At 44.1% G+C, this 22,462-nt stretch overlaps 1 protein-coding gene across 1 annotated transcript in view; it reads left to right on the top strand.

Annotated features, from left to right (window-relative positions):
- Positions 1-253: 253 nt before the first annotated feature.
- LOC126248500 (ATP-binding cassette sub-family C member 4-like) overlaps positions 254-22,462 on the top strand; it is a 289,894-nt gene continuing 267,685 nt past the window's right edge. The window contains exons 1-2 of the mRNA XM_049949538.1: positions 254-383; positions 4,329-4,439. Coding sequence (XP_049805495.1) covers positions 310-383; positions 4,329-4,439 — 185 coding nt within the window. The 5' untranslated portion in view covers positions 254-309. The remainder of the gene's footprint in view (positions 384-4,328; positions 4,440-22,462) is intronic.

Here is a 22,462-nt window from a genome sequence, read left to right on the forward strand (position 1 = left end):
TATGTAATAATAGATAGAGGCAAGCGAGAGAACGTCTTCGGAGTAGGTTGTCGCAAGTGAGACGGCTCGTCACGAACTAGGCTCAACGCCAAACACGGCGCGTGAGCAACGGCAGTGCAGCGAGCGCGGCCCGCGGCGCCCCTCCCTGCAAGAGCAAAGCCGTCCCTAGCGCACGCAACAGGTCTGGGCGACGCGCTGCTGGATTTTACAGCGAAAGCGTTTTCAAGGCTACGGTCCGTCAGCGAGGGGCCGACCGGCTGCTGGCTGCTGGCATAGTAAGCGTCGCGGCGGGCGCGCTGACCACACGCGATGAACGCCGCCAAGCCGTTCCCCGGGCCCAGCCCCAAGGCGTCTGCCGGGCACGTCTCCAAGCTCTTCTTCTGGTAAGTCAGCAACAACTCACTGCCGCAAAGGAAGACCGAAGATCGCGGAAAATCGCACGCCTTACCACATGCTGTGGCAAACGGAAGCATGTCACTGTGTTGTGCACACTGAGACATTTACCTGGATGTTACCAGAAGCATTCTAAAAATTAAGTTGAGTTTATATCCGTTTGCAGTTCAGTGGCTGTCTTTGGAGTGTTCGCTTCTTCTTCACACTTCGTTCTGTGATCCAACTGATCCCACTCTTTGTCTCTGACGTAGCAAACTCTTTTTTTTTCACATATCGTGATATTTAACCGAGTACTGAAGAGCGTGTGTGTGCCCAATCAGTCTGCGAATCCTGCACACTCTGTTCGCTGTGTTTTATTTGTCTAATTCTTCAAGTGATGTGCTTGCGAAACAGAGCTTCGGACGTGGTCGCCATGACAGCTGTGGTAAACCGGGAGGAAATCGCATCCTACCTGGTCGTCGTAGTAGAGACTCGGGGGTTAATACGCTCAGCGAGCCCCGGTAGAAAAGACACACCGCCTTGCTTCACGTGCTAGCGCACTGCGCGTTACGCTTTACGAGTAGATGGTGAAAATGTGTACACTATTTTTAAAAAATCCGTAGCTTTGTAGTGTTGCATAAATCAGCTGTGTTCTCCTTGAAACACTAATATAGTCGTTTATAATGTTAATATTTCCAGTGCGAAAGAGGATAATATTGCTGCATCAAGTTAATATAAAATACGTTTAATTAATCAATAGTATTAATAATAGTTACTATTATTAACTGTGGTTTAAGAATAAAAATTAATAATAATGTTGTGAATCTATATAATATTAAATCTGCATTATTAATAACGAACAGGGGATGGGGACTTTGTCAGCCACATTGTATTGTTAACCACTATACCAGTATCCTATTGGAACGATCTGGAAAAACTATGGGGTGGAGACTGAATTATTTTACTCTCTGCTGAGTATACACTGCTTCCACTGTATGTGTAAATTTAACACTCTGTGCTGCAGCAGAACTCGAACCCGGCTCTCTGCTACTCGCATACAATCAGGTGCTGTTTGCGTCCTCCGAGCAGCGATGTCTGTCGGTGGAAGATACTGTTCCTTAGATTGAACATGAACGTTTTTCGACGGAGACCTCTTTAAGAGCAATGAAGTTTGCTCAATGTTTTTTTCAGTGAGCAGATTGCATCCCTGAAGTGCCATTCCACAATGACTGCAAAATACTCAGTTGAGCTATCATAATATCTTCATTGAATTAAAATCGTTTTCGACCAGATTGTATGAACAGAATCATTTACTAAAAAAATTGCATTTGCTTTCGGCTACTATTCAGAAAATGCGTCACCTACATTCTACAAACCTGTCCTAATGTTACATTTTTATACAAAATGTACCACGCTGGTTTTTCACATATACCCATAGCGTCGGGTGTTTCCTAATCGGCAAACTTCAAACATCGTATTTCCCAGTGTTTTCATCCGTGGTTGCCGTTTCCCGAGTGGGCTCTCTTCAAGGGAAATACAGCACCTTTGAATTCACTCAATCATTTCTAAACGGTAGAAAATGAAACAGCAAACTCTTTATAAAGCTACATTAACTTCGAACGTATTTCTGTTGACGTTAAGCCGATGAAAACCAATTTATCTGTTTGAATAAACATGAAAAGTTTTAAAAACTGTATAAATAAAACCATTCCTCAAATTAAGATGGCACGTTACTTAGGTTATTAAGTAACGTTTATCAACGTAACATATAATAAATCTTTTTGGTATCACGCCATGTCTGTGCGAAGCCGAAACACGTTATCATAGACTTGATACGTTACTGAACGCGTTTTTCGATGCTTAAAAGCTATATATGTCATTCATAAACTGAGGTAAAAATGTATTGTTTATTTCTGTGATAGTAATTTAATTTCTTCTGCGCAAAGTTACTGTGATAATATACCTACAGAAGTTATCGGAATATACAGGGTCAATTATTCGAGGCTGTACTCTCGTAACCCATGTCTGTCTTTGCTGCCTTTGTCCTTTCCAAGAAAACGACGTTGGTGTTTCACAATAGCCGTAGGTTGTTGAGAACTTGGCGAGACCATTAAATGTTACGCAGTATCCTTCTGGCAAACGTAGAAAAGTTCGCGATGCTAGTTAGAATAACAAACCGTACTTTCTACCCCGTTTCGTAAGCCGCAAGTATTACTATGGGGCTGCCTCGTTCTTTTAATTTCTTATTTCGTTTAAAAATGATATGTTTTTGACGTTGATTGTGTTGTGTTGTGATTGAGTTGCGGATGTTGTTGCGAATACTGAAGTATCATCCTCCATATGCAACACAATTTATTCTTCACAAGGAAAATGTCTCTCCACTGTAATTTCCCGCTGAAAATATAAACAATTCAAGAAAAACGTACTTGTAAATACCTTTTTGTAATATTTTGTATCTTACAGAAAATAATAATATTTATGAAAAGGGATTATTTCAGCTTCTTCATTGGCAGTCTCAGAGGACTATTTCCGGGAAGAATTTTTGACCGCTGTAATCTGCATCAACACAAAAAGATCACTCTTTCCACTTGCGCTTCAAACAAATGTAAAGAGAAAGTTTTTATTATATCCTATATTTGTAGATCACTTTAGATTGTGATCACTTGGGCATAAAAAGCAACTCAATAAGACTGATTTTTACTTTTTCATGGTGCATTGAGCTGGTATGCCACAACTTCAAGTGGAAATTATGTGTTGTGTAAGTCAACAGCAGACAGCAGCTGTGTGGTTCAAATGGCTCTGAGCACTATGGGACTATGGGACTATGAAGTCATAAGTCCCCTAGAACTTAGAACTACTTAAACCTAACTAACCTAAGGACATCACACACATCCATGCCCGAGGCAGGATTCGAACCTGCGACCGAAGCGGTCTCGCGGTTCCAGACTGTAGCGCCTAGAACCGCTCGGCCATACCGGTTGGCGTATGAGAGCAGCTTTTTTAAAAAAAGAATTACATTTACGCACTATGAAGCTGGTAGTCTCCAGCGTGACCAGTAGCTTTATGCTGTGTATTTTTTTTTTTTTTCCTGGGGAAATAAAATTTGTCTCAGCGTTACCTGTATTTTGCTAAATTAGCGTGGTTATTTAGTACATTTCACGCGTAAATTTACAGTTAGAACACTAATTCTCTGTCTGAAACTAAATTTCCACCTTTAAGTTATGCGTTGTCACCTATTTATTCTATGACTAAGTTTCTGCACATTCGACATTTAAGTTTGTGACTTGTCTTGTTTTTAATTTGTTTTATTTTGCGAAAACTGTTGTTGAAAAAAAACAAAGGCAGACATTGTAGACAGTTGCAGGATTGTATCATCCTGTTTCGATTGTGTAGTCAACCGAGAGAACAACAATGTCAGTTGTTGTATTAAGTTACAAATGTAAAAATAGCTGTCGTTCGTTGTGTGCTTATTACCCACTGCTCATGTGCCCTGTAATCGTAGCTTACAATTTCAGCAACTCATATGTACGCTAATGTTGTTCGTACACCTATAGCTTCCACTTACGTAAATCAGACAAAATGTCTCGTATAAAAACTAGATATTGACATACATAATAAAATGATAACAATATATTTACATATATATTGGCCACGACATCTGGTAGATTATTGTTGCAGTGTCTGTGTGTTTATGGGTTGCATTTTTTCATATGACTTGTCAAGCCAATGGCAGCACCGCATCTCTTGCCGCAATTGTCACAAGTGTATCTGGCTACTGAGGCAGGATGTGTGTGATGTCCTTAGGTACATATTTGGATAAAAACGTTTCATCTATGTTGTTCACTAAGTCAGGACTGACACCAATGATATCCTACGTGACTCACAAAACGCTTGAGTAAGCTCTAAACCTTAGTCCTGAAGAAATTTAAAATAACGAAAACAAATTTATTTCGCAGGTGGATGAGAAACCTTGCGTGGAAAAGCTACAAGGAATCTCTTACCGAAGAGGATTTACGTGAGCCGTTGGAAACCGACAAGTCGAAGCGCCTTGGAGATGAACTCGAGAGGTAAGATTCATAAGTTTCCGTAATTTTTACATCACAGTACCAGATATTCAATTTAATCACGATAGCTGCCCTCCATAGTCTCAATAACATCTTGCAAATTATAAGTCGTTCAGTTGGTAAAACTCATTTTAAAAATCTGAGTGTTCAGTATTCGACAACACTTCATTCCATAGATTTATTTTCGATTCATTTCATGCAATGCCTTGTGTGCACGGAAAGTTGGGCCGTTATTCGTACTCCACCTTAAGCTATGGAGTACCTATGACTGTCTCCCGGTAAGACAGTTCCTAAGTCGACAGAATGCAAACCATACCTGCAATCGCCAGTAGAGTGCCTTGTCTAACACTGTGATGTTTAAATTAACCTTCAAACAGATGATTGCTGTATTTAACTTTTCCTGAAACACATTGTCGCTTTTTCAACTGACGTTAGAAATTTGCAAATAATTTTATCTATGTGAAACCTCTCAGGTACAACTAGATTCATAGTTCTTGAATGTAGTCGCTACTTTTTTCTTCCGTTTGACCTGTGCTAAAATAATTCTCTCTGCGACGGAATTGCAGTGTTTATCATACCGACATGAATCCTTTATTCATAAAGGAATAGATGGCTTCACTGCTCAGTTAAATTACAGGTGCACGTTCACTAGTTATGGGCGAGCATTGAAGGTGTAGATGCCTTTCCAGCGGACGGAGTTGGGCTTTCCTGAGGCGTGGACCAGCACACCCTGCACGGGCTGGCCTTGGTCGCAGCGCCTTTCCGCATAGCTCCGGTTTCCTGAAAGGCTCTCCTTGGTCTCATTGACACCTTTACAAGAATTCGCCTGGGTCACTACTCGGACCAGCACCATGGCGCGAGTTTTTCTCTTGCTGTGAAGCAGGCAATAACCTCGGGTGAGCGTCTGCCGTGAAACGAGAAGGTCACGTGCTGCAGGAGTTACCTGCTGTTCTTGACCGAGAAAGACGACTCAGCGGAAACGCTCGGAGCGTTCATCGAAGAGGAGATTACCTTTTCTTACTGCAGTTTCGTGTCTAAAGCTGTATGCCCATTAACATCAGTTTCAGCGAAAGCTTTCCGTATTAAAATATCAAAGACGACAAGTATTTGTAACACAAGAACTCAGAAAGGAAACGATGTTGCTTGTATAGTATTCCGGTATCATAAAATACAGTGTGCTAGAGCAGACGACTCTGCAAAGTTTTAAACATAGATACCTTTGTAACGATCAGTAACATAATTAAGCAGTGTACAATATGAAATCACTTCTCTAAAGTTGTAATGTATATTCTCAAAAAACATGCTAGTTTGCTTTCACGATTTCTTCACTCAATCGCAACATTTTCCCATAATTTTTTGGACGTCTGCTAGATGTCTATGTTAGAGCTTTATTGGGTTCAACTACCGGGAGTGAAACACCTGCCCCCAACAGCTAAAATAAGGACTGTTTAAAATTCGTAGACGTCGAGAAAATTATTAAGTGTACAGAGAGCGAGAGGAATAAGTTGAAGCTACATATGAACAAGATAAGTGAATTAAAATAAAAAGATGGTACAGTTAGCGACCAGCTACCATCATTCGCTTCAACTCGTTACAAACATAAAAGACAGAAAAATGTATCAATCTCTGTCATAAGCACATCGATAGGATTACGTTTATCACAACTAAAAATATGCCTACACCATGAAACCTCTTACCGATTTATTTTCTCTTTTGACGTCAGACATTGAAAAAAAAAAGAAACATCTAATCAGAGCGACAAAAATTTAGGAAAGTTTATAATAGTATACAACACATCAAAGTTGCATAAATGCACTGTAGTGTGAATGTAAAATGTCTTAGCAGAGAGTAGGATTAACAGAAAATTTACTTTTCGGGAAAGAATGAAACAGATAATCTTTATCAAGATCCTCAAACACTTTAACCAACTTTGTATGTGTTTTTTTTTTTTTTTTAATTTCTAACTGTAGAAGCAGGCAAGAGAAGCATTAGATAAAGAGTCTCAGGGAGAGAACCGGTAGATTAACGTACATCAGTCGTCAATTCTATGGCTGGCTTGAATTTATAAATAGATGTAGTTGTTAGAGATAATATGTCTTAATTGTCTCTCAGCTTGTTAACGTTGCGCACAGTTCAATCCGAAATCTTAACCACGACGTAATTTCCCATTGCCAGAATTGGAAGTTTCATAAAGTGACAAAAAATAATATTTCACCGTCAATCAATTCAACCAGGGAGCTGCTGAAACTTATATTGAGACTTTACTTGTAAACCACTATGCCACACATTTAGACAGATTAAAAACAAATGTTATTGTAACGACAATTTCACTCAAATGAAGACATCATTTGAGATTAAATGTGGTAACAGTTTAGCCTATCCTGTAAGTGTATGAATAAGATTCTAGTAAAATAAATAATTATATGATTTAAAAGTTTACGAGAAATTCAGCTGAAGGGCTGTAGGTGCCGAAGATAAACCTGGTGGGGAACAATGGAATACATTAAAGGGCGGAGCAGACGGGATTTCTGGAAGAATAACTATGCACGACGGGAAAAAAGAAATATAGAAATTATAATCACTGCGGATAGAGGAAACAAAGCAAAAAATAGTGATACGGAGGTATGTTCAAATGTACTTTTAAGTGAAATCAAGACGATTACTGAAAATTAACTCAAAGAGTGGTGAAACGAGACAAAACATGAGAAATAGTGGTTGGTGGACTTATAATTTCATTGACAACAACATTTAAAAACGGCTTTTAAAAACGTAAGAGCCTTAAAATTAGAAGCGTTAATAACGGAAAACCACTGAAGCATAAGAAAGGCTGTACGTTTGCTAGAAACAAAATTGTTAAAGCAGATTTCTTCTCAGTCCACTCTCTCCTTTCATGGAGGTAGTAGTTTACTCTTAATAAAGATTTCTCGTCGGTCATTTACGGATCCAGCTGAAGATTAGAGTTTATCCTTCAATTGATGTCGACGTCGGTAGACAAAGAGAGCATGCTCCTACTACACAAGGTTGGTAAAATATTTGCAACCATTTGTTTCAAAGCAACTATCCAGCTACCCACCTGAAGAGTTTCATGAAAATCATGGAAATAAAATTTGAGTGACTGGACGATGGTTTGAGCCTCACGTCTTCTGAATACGAAACCTCGCTCGGTACCACTGACCACTGAGGAACTCCTATGTCTATAATTATTAACTTCCAGTCTGTAGTACTTCAACGCATACGTGGAGTATCTGTCAGGGAGAAGATCACAGACAAAATGGCCTTGGGCTTCAGGGGATTTAAATATTTGCTGCTGGAAATAGGCCACTGTGACAGCAGACAGGAAATAAAAGTCCCTCCCATTGCATCCTCCGGAAAGAAGTCGCTGACATCACCATTCAGATCCATGGAGAACCACATGGAGGTGAGGCTGCCGCCAATGCGACTGACCTCGAACCACAGAATCAGTTGTATAGTGCCTCTGTAACATGCCACATGACATAGCATTATTCGTATACAGTGATCAGACGCTGGCCAGATCCACATGCTATCGATCCTCTATTGCCCAACATCCTCATGAACGTCACTCTCATGGGAAATCTTGATAAACTATCTGGCACACACAGCGCAGAAGTACACTGCTGGCCACCGTAAATGCAACACCCTGAAGGAAGCATCCGAATCAAGTGAAATTTACACCATGAGTTTGCAGCGATGAGATATGCAACTGATTAGAATTTCAGCGCAGACGCACATCACGCGCGCCTGTGGCGCCATCTCATAGCGCCATTTAAGGCTTGGCGATTTCGACGAGTGTACGTTCGGCACGTGTGTTTACCTTGTGGTTGTTTCACAAGACGATCAGTTATGCCTCGTAGACAACAGCGAGCATCGTTTGATCAAGTATCCGAGTTCCACAGAGGAAGGATAGTGGCTTACCGAGATTGTGGATTATCATACAGAGAAATCGCTAGTCGTGTTGGACGAAGCCAAACAACTGTAATGCGGATATGTGACCGTTGGATGCAGGAGGGTACGACGGACCGACGTGGTCGATCGCATTCACCTCGGTGCACCACTGCACGTGCTGATAGGCAAATGGTGCGCATGGCAGTGACGGATCGCTCAGTGACATCCCGAACCATAGCACAGCACATTGCGTCTGTAACGCTATCATCCAGTGTCTGCGCGTACCATTCGACGCCGTTTACAGCAGAGTGGTCTGTCCGCAAGACGTCCATTGCTTCGTCTACCATTGACGCAGAACCACAGACGTCTCCGTCGCCAATGGTGTGATGACAGACGGATGTGGACGGCAGAATGGAATGACGTTGTCTTTACTGACGAGGCACGCTTCTGTCTGCAGCACCACGATGGTCGGATTCGAGTGTGGAGACCCTGTGGAGAGAGGATGCTGGACAGCTGCATTATGGTCTTGCACCGGGTATTATGGTATGGGGCGGTATTGGATATTATTCTCGCACGCCTCTAGTACGCATTGCCGGTACTTTAAATAGCCGGCGCTACATATCCGAGGTGCTGGAGCCAGTTGTCCTTCCTTACCTTCAGGGTTCGGCCACAGCCATATTTCAACAGGATAATGCGCGACCACACGTGGCACGCATTGTCCAAAGGTTCTTCGTCAATAACCAGATTGAATTGCTTCCCTGGCCGGCTCGCTCTCCGGATCTTTCGCCGATAGAAAACATGTGGTCCATGGTTGCTCAACGAGTGACCCAGATTACATCCCCAGCTGCCACACCAGATGATCTTTGGAAACGTGTGGAAGCTGCTTGGGCTGCTGTACCCCAGGAACACATCCAACGTCTCTTTGACTCAATGCCGAGACGTGTGGCAGCGGGTATCTCCCACAATGGCGGCTACTCTCGCTACTGATTCTGGCAGGAACCACATGTCACAGACGTCTGTAAACGTAATCATTTGATACTTGGTCAACATGTTATCTACAAAATAAATTTTGTTGTGCTACCTCTTGTCTTTCTTGGTGTTGCATTTACGGTGGCCAGCAGTGTATTTTACTAAATCTTCTGTATTTAATGGGAAAGAAAATATGCTTTAGATAGAGAAACTCTTTATATATAATATCGATTGATAAAATTAAAGACGCAGAGTGTCATCTGAAGCTATTGCTCCCTCACTGTGCTAGTAACTGGCCTAACTCAGTGAGCACCCTACAGAACTGCCCGTAACTGCCCATTTTCGAACGAGGGGGCTTCTTTTATTATAGTGGATTGTGACATCATGTGTACGAGGTCAACCAGGCCCAACGTCAAAATTACGAAGTATCTTATGAAAGAAATGATCATCGTTACAATGTGCAGTGACACAGAAGACGAATTTTCAATATGATTCACTGGTTCAAAATAGAATTTGTGGAACTTCAAAAATTACTCACAAAAACGAAAATTATCATAAAATATCAAAATAAATATTAAATATAATGTGGTTGGTGTATATTGCCTGACAAAAAACTGAAGCACTCAGAAGGGAAGCAGGAAATAAAATGAAAGTTCACAAATTGAGAGGGTGTGTGATTTTATTTCAGTGACCAAAAACTTAGAATGAACTTGGCAGTATGAGCATACCTGTCAGTATGACGTTGTATCCCCAAAGTACAGAGCAGAGCACCTACAGGCGCAGTCTGCATTGTTTCCAGATCTCCTTATGTAAACAAATTCACGTTACATTCAAGATCATCCATTTCCCCTCACTCCTACCTCCTCCCCCGCTTCTCTAGCCTAATTGGATGACTTAAAAAAGGCGGGAAATTGAAATAGGTGTTATCCTATTGGTTAGCCATAAGAGCTCAAGCATATATGGTTGCCAGATCTCCTTATGTAAACAAAATGACCAACTGGTCTATCATCATTGCATAAACAAAACAATTATGTCACTTGTGAACAAAATGGCCATCATATCCTTTGATTCTGATGCAAACAGGCCGCTCATTTGGCTGGTGTCCTTATGTAAAAAAAGAACACTCATGTGCTCTTTCTTCTGTAAGTAGTGTTATGTTCATAAAGTACTTGCAACATGATCTTGCCTCACATGGATGACATTAATTATCTATGGCCGGATAACTTGTCTGGCGTTGAGTATTTTGTTTAAAATGTTAGGTAATTGAATATCATCACTTTCATGTAACTAAAGCGATGTAAGCAGCATGCGCCAAGAAGGTTACCAGTGGCATGAATGTTGTGTGTTCCACGTAGAACTGGCATTTGGAGTGAAATCTCATGGCGTTGATGAGAGCATATTGTGATGTACGTAAAATTTTTACAACCACATAATGCTTACAACATTTTGTATGGGAACAATGGGTGTATGTATGTATGAGGATGCAATATGTATTGGAGGATAACTGAGTTGGCACAAATAAAAGAAAGATAAGAAAAACAGAACCGATCTACATGTTCAGCTCGTGTTACAGCGCTTCTGTTGTGAAGCTTAGTACGCACTGTGATGCGTTATTGGGACTCATTGCCACAATTCTTTGTCATGGACTGTTTTGGCCGACTTTTTCGCCATGCCACACAAAGCAATTTGTCTCCATCTACGTTTCACTGAAGGAAAGCAGAAAGCTGAATGTCAGCTCATCTGCTGCACTGTTGAAAGAACATACTATATTTAAGCAAAGCTGAGTTGCTGAATTATTTTTCAGAAAGTATTTTACTGTAGCATAAAATATGAAACACCACATATTTTGGATTCACATTTTTCTCGCAATGCAATTGTTCTCAAACTATTGCAGGGAAATTATTAGTTATAACATTTGATTCTTTCACATTATAAGTTTCACATCGCAGAATGAGATTGTTATCTCTTCGTTATTGGTCATATTTATTACGGTACTTCCAAGTTGAGTAGCTCACTCCCCGTTGTTCGAAGAATTTGCACTGAATCAATAGTATGAATTGTCATTGCTAATCTGAGGGAAGCAGAAACTGACTGTCTGAAATTATCATCATATTTCTAAATGCATCCATCAACCATCTGTACAAGTATTTCTAAATCTTCTGTGTTCGTCTGCGAGAAATTTCTGAGTCCTATTCAATAAGATTGTGTCCGTGTCTTTATGATCTTTGTAATGTCTGAATCTCTTTCTCCCCATTGGAGACTCGTTTCCCAGTCTTCTTTATAATTTGAAAGTGTCCAAACAAATAATATAGGAACACATTAACGCGTGTGCACACTGAGCACACAGAGCCGAACACATTCCGGTGCCTTGCCGAGCTGTGAGTCCCAGGAGATCTGCCATTCACCACCAGATTCCATCGTTTTCACACTGGCAAGTGACTACTTCTTTCTAGTTTCGCCAATTTGCCACGAAATATTTATAAATTACGCACATCAATCTTCCACATAAGTCAGTCTACCTATTAATAAAATCCGTATCATAATCTCTACAGAAGATCATGAGATTGGACCAAATATACAGAAAGAAGCGATCAGGTGACTTCAGTTTATTTGTGTAGAAAGAAAGAAAATATACATAAAACTTTTTTATATTTCAGTCTTACATATTAATAAGAATCGTTACACCATCTTTACAGCAGTTCCTCAGATTAGCCTGAATGTACAAAAAGAAGCGAGCAGGGAACTTCATTTTATACATGTAGAGATATACGCAAAACTTTCTCGTAAATCGATATGCCTGTTGATAATAACTGTACCAAAACCTCTACTTCCTGAGTTTACCCTGAATGCAGAAAAATTGCGAGCAGAGGAATTCAGTTTAAATATGTAACGAAGATTTGTAACATATTATACATCGGAGGCTGGCTGAACCAAGTCTGAAGGCCACAAAGAAATTAACAAGAAAAAGAAAAAAACACTCTTAATGTAAATGTGTAGCCGTGACAACACTCCTGTGGTAAAGCTTAGTACGCACAGGTTCATTATTGAGACTTATTGGCGCAATTTTGTGTCACTCACCCTTTGTGACAGACTTTTCACCCTACCATGCAAAGAATCATGTTCGCATTTATGTTTGGTTATTCAAGGAAAGCAGAAAGATGAAAGTTGACTCATGTGCTGCAGTGCTGCAAAACTTTCTTTATACACTCCTGGAAATTGAAATAAGAACACCGTGAATTCATTGTCCCAGGAAGGGGAAACTTTATTGACACATTCCTGGGGTCAGATACATCACATGATCACACTGACAGAACCACAGGCACATAGACAAAGGCAACAGAGCATGCACAATGTCGGCACTAGTACAGTGTATATCCACCTTTCGCAGCAATGCAGGCTGCTATTGTCCCATGGAGACGATCGTAGAGATGCTGGATGTAGTCCTGTGGAACGGCTTGCCATGCCATTTCCACCTGGCGCCTCAGTTGGACCAGCGTTCGTGCTGGACGTGCAGACCGCGTGAGACGACGCTTCATCCAGTCTCAAACATGCTTAATGGGGGACAGATCCGGAGATCTTGCTGGCCAGGGTAGTTGACTTACACCTTCTAGAGCACGTTGGGTGGCACGGGATACATGCGGACGTGCATTGTCCTGTTGGAACAGCAATTTCCCTTGCCGGTCTAGGAATGGTAGAACGATGGGTTCGATGACGGTTTGGATGTACCGTGCACTATTCAGTGTCCCCTCGATGATCACCAGTGGTGTACGGCCAGTGTAGGAGATCGCTCCCCACACCATGATGCCGGGTGTTGGCCCTGTGTGCCTCGGTCGTATGCAGTCCTGATTGTGGCGCTCACCTGCACGGCGCCAAACACGCATACGACCATCATTGGCACCAAGGCAGAAGCGACTCTCATCGCTGAAGACGACACGTCTCCATTCGTCCCTCCATTCACGCCTGTCGCGACACCACTGGAGGCGGGCTGCACGATGTTGGGGCGTGAGCGGAAGACGGCCTAACGGTGTGCGGGACCGTAGCCCAGCTTCATGGAGACGGTTGCGAATGGTCCTCGCCGATACCCCAGGAGCAACAGTGTCCCTAATTTGCTGGGAAGTGGCGGTGCGGTCCCCTACGGCACTGCGTAGGATCCTACGGTCTTGGCGTGCATCCGTGCGTCGCTGCGGTCCGGTCCCAGGTCGACGGGCACGTGCACCTTCCGCCGACCACTGGCGACAATATCGATGTACTGTGGAGACCTCACGCCCCACGTGTTGAGCAATTCGGCGGTACGTCCACCCGGCCTCCCGCATGCCCACTATACGCCCTCGCTCAAAGTCCGTCAACTGCACATACGGTTCACGTCCACGCTGTCGCGGCATGCTACCAGTGTTAAAGACTGCGATGGAGCTCCGTATGCCACGGCAAACTGGCTGACACTGACGGCGGCGGTGCACAAATGCTGCGCAGCTAGCGCTATTCGACGGCCAACACCGCGGTTCCTGGTGTGTCCGCTGTGCCGTGCGTGTGATCATTGCTTGTACAGCCCTCTCGCAGTGTCCGGAGCAAGTATGGTGGGTCTGACACACCGGTGTCAATGTGTTCTTTTTTCCATTTCCAGGAGTGTATAAACGAAGCAAGGCTGCATCTCAACCGGGTAAAATGCCTCTGCAGACTTATGTGTAGTCTAAGCCACGTTTCGTTTCTGGGGTATCTCCAGATCATTGAGAGGAGAATACTAGGTTAAAAATAAAAGTGAAGGAAAGTGGCCCAACTGGAATTTCATTCCACAACATTTCGCTTTCCGGCCACACACTCTACCACTAGACCACCGTCTCAAATAAAAGTGAAGGAAAGTGGCCCAACTGGAATTCCATTTCACAACATTTCGACTTCCGGCCACACATTCTACCGCTTTCTTCCCTTTTTTTTTTTTTTTTTTTTTTTAGGAAACATGTCCAAATGAGAATTCTAGAAACTCAGTGTTACAACAACAAAGGTGGCATAAAAGAGTAATAAAAAAAAATGTAAATCACTGATACAATTCCAACTAAAAGGTTCTTCAATAAATGTAACTGGTTCCACTTGGTGCTTCGCCATCGTTATCTGATATCTCCAACAGCGCCTTTGAAGGGCATCTGCAACGGAGGCATTCTACTTCGCTAGTGCCTCAAGGAAAACAGCATCCTTGCAGCAGCCTGTCTCTTCCGTCGCTCATGGCTGACAAGGCAGAACGTTCAGCCGTTAGTGTGATGCGGCACAGAACATTAACCGCAGCTTGGCACTCCCCAGTTGAGTGGGGGATTAACGAAAACGCTGCGTAAATAATTTGCGAAGTGCGTACGGTATTTCGGTGTGCGTTCGAGGGCATTGTGAGTATTTTGTAGGAACCACCAGTAATCAATCTGCTCTTTCTCTCCGTCGCTAAAGATGTAGGCGACGGTAAGTCCTTTGAACCATGTAAGCGCATGATATTTTGCGGCCGGAAAGTAAGTTTCATCTGGACAGAGTAGGGTCTGAGGGTCAATCATATCAGGTGTGACCCGGAGGTAACAAGCCAATATCTTCTGTGTTAGTCGCCAAACTCCGGACGATGATGCGCAAGTAAAACGATGTTCATCGGTATCCAAGAGGTGACAATCTGGGCAATAAGGTGAGTCTGCCAGTCCAATAGTGTAAAGTCGCTGTCGCGTGGCATATTTTTTGTTGGCGATCGGATACCACTTCGAACGTACCGTGGATGACAGAAAGTTGTGGTGTATCGTTTTCCACAGTCTTGGCCAGTGAACCGTAGGGTACTTGTTTTCCACCACGTTGTGGGGAACAGCCCGCAGAAGGTTGGTATAAAAATCTTTCGCCTTTGGTGGACGTGTGGCGGAGAGGCTCGAGCTGGCATAGCTGTAATCAAGAATGAAGGTCGACACATGGGAGAGCTGTGGTGCGACGTGCGCCACCGACACCGGCGGGACGCGAGAGACTGGCATCAGAACCTGTAGTAAACGACCCGTGAGAGAGGTATATTGACTTTTCCATCGTTTCCTCATGTTGCTCATGTAAAGGGGCAGCTGCTCTCGCCCTGACGTTGACCAATCCCAGCCCTCCTTTGTGCACTGGGAGGGTAAGAGTGTCGTATCGTACTTTTAAAATACGACCTGCGGAAACGTAGTAACTGAAGGCCGCCTGAAGCCGGCGACCTATCTGCAGCGGTAGTGGGAGGACCTGTGCCACGTGGTTGAGTTTTGATGCCACGTAGAGGTTCAGGTATTCAACACGTTGTAGCTGATTCAAGTCCCGGAGCAGGTTCTGTCGCACCATTGCGCGTATGATCTGTAATAACCGTCAGTAGTTTGCTGCAGCTGTTTTACGTACATCGTTCTTGAACGTGATTCCCAAATATCGCAGATCAGAAACTGGTGGGAGGGGAGCGAGGGCTTTCGGTCCGAGACCACGCCCGATATCCAACGCCGCCGACTTGTTGATGTTCAGAAGACTGCCTGCGGCCTGTCCGTATCGCTCAATCCAGGTTCGTACTTGAACTTCGTCATTGGAACGAACCAGCAGTAGCAGGTCGTCAGCGTATGTCCTATAGCGAAAGATGACGTCCCGCAGCGTGATGCCAGATAGGCGGTGGTTAAGGCCCCATAGGAGTGGCTCGAGTGCGATTGTATAAAGGTAGGTAGAAAGGGGACAACCCTGTCGTAGAGACCTCTTAATGGGTACTGGTCCTACCGTCCTTCCATTGACCTGGACGCGTGAGCTGGCTGCGGTCCAAAGACGCCGTAGGGTGTCGATGAGGCCCGGGGGCAATCCCATACAGTCCATCACTCGTATGAGGAAGTTGTGGTGCACTCTATCAAAGGCGCGGTTGAAATCGACGGAGACGATCGCCGCTCTCAGACGGCACGCAGAAGCGATCGCTATTAAGTCCCTGCAGTCACCGGTGGCCATGTGTATGTTGGCTTCTCCCCCCTGCGACGTCTGTTCTGGAGCGAGGATCATCGGCAAAGTCTTCTTAATACGGCTCGTCATAATCCTGGCGAAAATCTTGTAATCGGCGTTCAGCATTGTAAGCGGCCGATAGTCGTTAATCGATAGCCCTCCACCTGGCTTGTGTACCGGTATGAGAAGACCTTCTACAAACGCTGACGGCACAACACAGTCTGGAGACATAAGTTCGCGGAACATTATAACCCAGCGAGGCATCATGATGTCACGGAAAGTCCGGTAGAATTCGATGGACAATCCATCAGGTCCAGGAGACTTATTGGCCGCACCTTTGTCCACGGCGTCTTCGACTTCTTCGAGTAAGATTTCCTCTGTTAGTGCATTCACGGTAGCCTCGTCTATAGTACGTGTTACCTGCTGTAACACTTCAGTAGTGGCCTCGTCATCGACGGTTCTTTCCTTGTAAAGATGACGAAAATGATCCTCCACCGCCTTTACTATGGTTGCTTGGGTCGTGCATAAGCGACCGTCGTGTGTCCTGAGTTGTGTGATTAAATATTGGCGTTGTCGGCGCTTATCCGCCACAACGTGGTGCATAGTGGGTTCCTCTGCAACCGTTCGGTCGTGCCGTCGCGAGCGGACTACTGCACCTTCTAGTCGGCGCTTCGTCAATGATAGTATGTGAGCCTTGATTCTGCTTTGGTCATGTTGTCTCTCCGGGGAAGGGGGTAAGGCGTCGAGGTCCCTGAGTGCCGCGTTGTAAAAATCGAGGGTCTGTCGATGCCACGCAGTCACGTCTTTGCCATATTGCATGTGTCCTACGGATTGCTGGTTTGGCACAGAGGAGCCACCACTCCAGGGTCGCGGTGTATCGTGGGTGGCGGCGTTCACAGTCAGTCCACGTTGCTGCAACTTGCCGACGGCAATCCAGGTCCTGGAGATGAGTTATGTTGAGCTTCCAAAAGCCATTGCTGCGCCAGACTTGTTGGGGGCGTAGGTGTATAGTGCAGATATAGGCACTATAATCGGAATAGGCTTGAGGCCATAGTTCGGCGTCCACCACACCTTGTGTGAGATCTTGTGACACATATATGCGGTCAAGTCGGCTGGCCGAATGACTGGTAAGATGAGTGTAGCCAGAGCGGTTACGGTGGACTTTTTCCCACGTGTCGCACAAGTGAAGTTCTTGGATCATCGCACCCAGTTCCGGACAAGGCATGTAATGTGGGATTTGGTCCTTGGGGTGAAGTACGCAATTAAAATCGCCGGCGAAGACGCTGTGGTCGTATCGTCCAAGGAAAAGGGGAGCGACATCTGTGGAGTAGAATCTGGCGCGGTCGTGACGCCTTGTGGTACCCGACGGCGCGTAAACATTAATGAATCGGGTGTTGAGCGCCGTAAATGCTATTCCTCGCGCGGAGGGAAGATACGTAACGTCGGTAACTTCAATACCTACACGCACTAATATTGCCACTCCGGTGTCTGCAGGGCTACCAGGAGTCACGTGTGTGGCGTAACCGTAAAAGTGCGGGAGTGCAGTCGTTTTCACTTCTTTTAGGAAAGCAAAGTCAACTCCAATGGCTCGTATGGTTTGTTTCAAAAGTTGGATCTTGACAGGAGAACTGATCATGTTGATATTCATTGTCGCCAGGCGGTAAGCCTGGCAACGCGTTGTTTGTGCGAGGTTATCCATGTTGAAGTTGGAGAGAAGCGAACATCAGAAGTGATGTCACCCCCCGCCGAACGCGGTCCTCCTTGTGCTGCTTATGCTGCATGATCCGGCGGCGACTCATCTGGCCGCGGATCGGGATCTTGTGTCTCGACATCCTCGGCCCACGAAGCGGGCGCGGATGTCTGTTCATGTTCCATAGCCTCGGAATGTTTGATAGTAAGGGACCGGGCCACTTCGCTGCGTGCACTGGTACCTTCCTGCTGCTCACTGTTTCTGTCAATGGGCTGATGGTCAAAAGCTGCATGTGTTTCTGTCTATTCTGCAAGGTTGGAGTCAGTGGAAAGAGCCTCAGCTTCGCGGCTGGTGTCTTGAGTGGTCAGTTGTTCTTCCCCGGCCGAATGCGAACCGCTGTGGTCCGACACGGTCCGACGACGGCGCTTTCGGCGTTTCGGTGATCGCTGTTTCCGTACATGGCCTTCATTGTCAGAAGACGGCACTGACTCACGCTCCGCCGGAACAAACGTTTCGGTCGGTACAATAAGGGAATCAATTGCCATCTTGCTGGCGTCAATGTCTGTCGCGTTCGGTAGCTCCAGAGTCGTAGTACTATTTTCCACCACTGGCCAGGTCGGCGGATCATCCAGGTTTTTGTCCGTGGAAAGTGATTCCTGTACCGCTGAAGCGGTCGGCCGTGTCTGTTGTGTGGAGAACGTCGTGAGCGCCGCCGCGTAAGTCACGGGTAGAATAGTCTTCGCTGCTGGTGGTGCAACGTCCTTCGGTGGGAGTTGTGTGATCCGACGCTGGAGGCACTCGGAACGAAGGTGACCTTCCTTGCCGCATCCGGAACACGTCTTCGGCTGGCCGTCATAAATAACTATGGCCCGGCATCCTCCTATCTGTAGATAGGATGGCACGTGTCGTTGGAGATCAATGCGCACTTGGCGTACTCCATTGAGTACTGGATACGTCTTAAACTGGGTCCATTTTTCAGCCACGTGTTCGTGTACCGTGCCGTAGGGGCGGAGCGCCGCTACAACTTCTGCCGCCGGGAGTTCAAATGGAAGTTCGAATATGCGTATAGTCCGCAGTCCCACAGCGGCATGGCCGACCTCGACGTTGCCAACATTGCCATCTGCGTGGCAGAAGTGGAGTTCTTGTTTCATCTCACGGAGCACCTTGTCGCATGAAGTTTCGTTTATGAGCTTTACATAGACCGTGCTACAGACGATCGAAAAGTGAATGCCGACAATGTCGGCAGCCGGGATCTTGGCTTCCTCTTTTAAAAAGCGTTCCACTTCGAGCGCCTTTGGTCGGGTAAAGTCGTTCCGAAAGGTAAATTTCAAGGTTGATCTTCTGTATTGGTTTGCCATGGTCTTGTAGCGCTACGGCGTCACGTTAGTGTCGGCCGAAGAGAGTAAACAAGGCGCGCGGGCCCTTGCTGGCGGCGGAGAGCACACACTGCACGTCTGCTTCGCTCGGCTGCGAGAGCAGCACTGACCGCTAGACCACCGTGTCATTTGCAATTCTGATGTGCTTGTAGCTCTCTCAAATCACTGCCGCTCTCCCACGTTATGGCGGTTGTTTTCCAGGTGACGATGGAATCGGAATTGTTTTTACAGTGACGAGGAAAATTAATTAATCATAATTAAGACCATTTATATGAATTATTTCTAAATTATACACAAAAATCTTCCTCGTGAGTCAGTGTATCTATTAGACAAAACCATTTCAAAATCTCTACACGTGTTCCCGTGATTACCCTGCATATAGCAACCGAAAGTGACTTATTTTACATCAGGATCAACTATGAATACACAATAATTTAGATGATGATGTGGAGAAAGCCTCCTTCCTAAATCAATCGATTACATATAGATAGAGTGTTCCCAGTCGATGTTTGATTTACAAAAAGAGCGAAGAGATTAACAGAATTAAGTCACATGCTGTCGTCTGGCCTTCGGTCATAAAGGGACTGATAGTGAAGGAAGTTCACTGCTTATCGGTATAGGCAGGTTTGGGTGACCATGCTTACGATTAGATTGTGAATATTCTTCAGGCGAAAAATACTGTACGAATCATTCCCTTCGTTATGTAACGTCCCATGTAGCTGTGTAATTTGTTATTATTCGCTTATAATGTGTGATACACAGTTTCACAAATGTACCTTGCAGATTACAGCAGAAATAATTGTGTTCAGCCGGGAATTTACCACCGGATCTTGCAGAATGTAAGTAAGGTGTCGCGAGCGGTGCGCCTCCTTGCTTGGCGATGCAAAAATACTTGCATCTTATTCGTCTAGCGGCATGCGATAGGAAAAAGTGTTGTACCGCCGAAAACTTTCCATACATCCTCGTATGTAAGAGACGTTTAATACATTTTATTATTCCATTGTTAAATGATAGGATTCACCTGTTGTGTGCAGCAGCCTTTTTCTTAAATTACAAAAATTACTCCAGAAACGTAAGGTTTTTCCAAATATATACAAAAAAAGATCCAAAGTTTAACTTTGGTCATGTATCATATTTCTATCGAACTTTAAAAATGTTTCAATCGAAAAAAATCTCGTCGATACTGTATTTAATAATCTATCTGTTCCAATATTACTCTACTACACTAATGATCGGTTATAAGCTAAATATATTTTTAAGTAGATGGTGATGCAAACTGATTCAAATTTCCATTTTGTGACAGATAAAATTGGTTAGATGCTAAAGAAACTCAGTTCATTTGCAACTTTGCAAGTATCACATGTTACACGGCAGAAGCCTTTCTTCCGTTTCAAGATACAGAAGGGTACGTGACTGACGGAGTATGGCTTAACTTTTCACATTAACATAAACTGAGGAATTAACAACATCATCCAAATAAGTTTAATATACGAGTATGATACAGCACTTAAATGTGTAGACGCAAAATACTTACAAATGATGCACAAAGCATAACCTCCTGTCTCACAACAGCAAAAACAGTAGAAAACTCAGGAAACTGATTATCGAAGCCACTAGTGCGCATTCCTTCGTGTTATTCCAAACTCGTTCACTAAATTGTAGTATCAATCAAGAAACATCACCTTTCTTAGGTATACTATCCTCAAGGTACAACACTTTCTCCTAAATAAAAGTTGCACTGGCTGTCAGTTGGTTGTTGATTGGTTGTTTTTGGGGAAGGAGGCCAGACAGCGAGGTCATCGGTCTCATCGGATTAGGGAAGGACGGGGAAGGAAGTCGGCCGTGCCCTTTGAAAGGAACCATCCCGGCATTTGCCTAGAGCGATTTAGGGAAATCACGGAAAACCTAAATCAGGATGGCCGGACGCGGGATTGAACCGTCGTCCTCCCGAATGCGAGTCCAGTGTCTAACCACTGCGCCACCTCACTCGGTCACTGGCAGTCGGGAATATCACATTTATTAAATGGCAAGCTCTATGTATTCTGATTTTCTTTCACCTGTTGGGAGTTCTAAAAACATTATTTTATCTCAGAGTTGAAATTTATTGCATTTTCGTCAATAATGCACGCGATGCTTCAGTTTTACCTTATAGGCAGGCACCTTATCACTGAAACAGTGCGCCCGGTATTTATTGGGCAAAATATGTCCACGTCGAGTTTTTTGATTATATCCCAGAAACAACGTGAAATACAAGAAGTCACATTTTAGACACGAGATGTTCAAGCTCGTTTGAACAGTGATAATTTTTTCACATGTTCTCATTTGAATTTTGAAGATGATTTTGCTTTCTCTATTTTCCAACAAATTCCAGAAATACATGTTTCACCATTCTATTGGTCCTTATTGGTTTGTCCCAAATACGCCGGCCGCGGTGGCCGTGCGGTTCTAGGCGCTGCAGTCCGGAACCGCGGGACTGCTACGGTCGCAGGTTCGAATCCTGCCTCGAGCATGGATGTGTGTGATGTCCTTAGGTTAGTTAGGTTTAAGTAGTTCTAAGTTCTAGGGGACTGATGACCTAAGCTGTTAAGTCCCATAGTACTCAGAGCCATTTTTGTCCCAAATACATTTTACCCGAAAAAATCCGAAGCGCTGTTTCCAAGAAAATTTGTCTGTACGATAAATCTGAAGCACCCTGCACAGTATTACTGTTATTTTTATTCATTTATAAACAAAACAAGTTCAACTACATTTATTTTTGTTACTATTTACTCTACGTTACAATTGTAAGTTAATTTAATACGGAAAGTGTATTTTGAAAGCCCTACAAACCAACATTGCCTTAGAAAATTATGAAATATTTTATGAGATAATAGACAGAACAGAAATTTTTTATGACTACAGCAGCATGGTCCGGTATGGACATATTTATCGAAATGTAGCTACTTTTTCTGCAAAAACTGTTAGTAGTTTCATCAGATTGTGTAATTATTTGCAAAATATTAGATTTAATGCAGTTAACAATCACCATTTAGAAAATCGACACTGAGTGAGCTTTCAGTTATGGCGTGTGACGAGGGCCTCCCGTCTGGTAGACCGCTCACCTGGTGCAAGTCTTTCGATTTGACGCCACTTCGGCGACTTGCGCGTCG

This window comes from Schistocerca nitens, chromosome 3, assembly GCF_023898315.1.
Source record: "Schistocerca nitens isolate TAMUIC-IGC-003100 chromosome 3, iqSchNite1.1, whole genome shotgun sequence".
NCBI lineage: Eukaryota > Metazoa > Arthropoda > Insecta > Orthoptera > Acrididae > Schistocerca > Schistocerca nitens.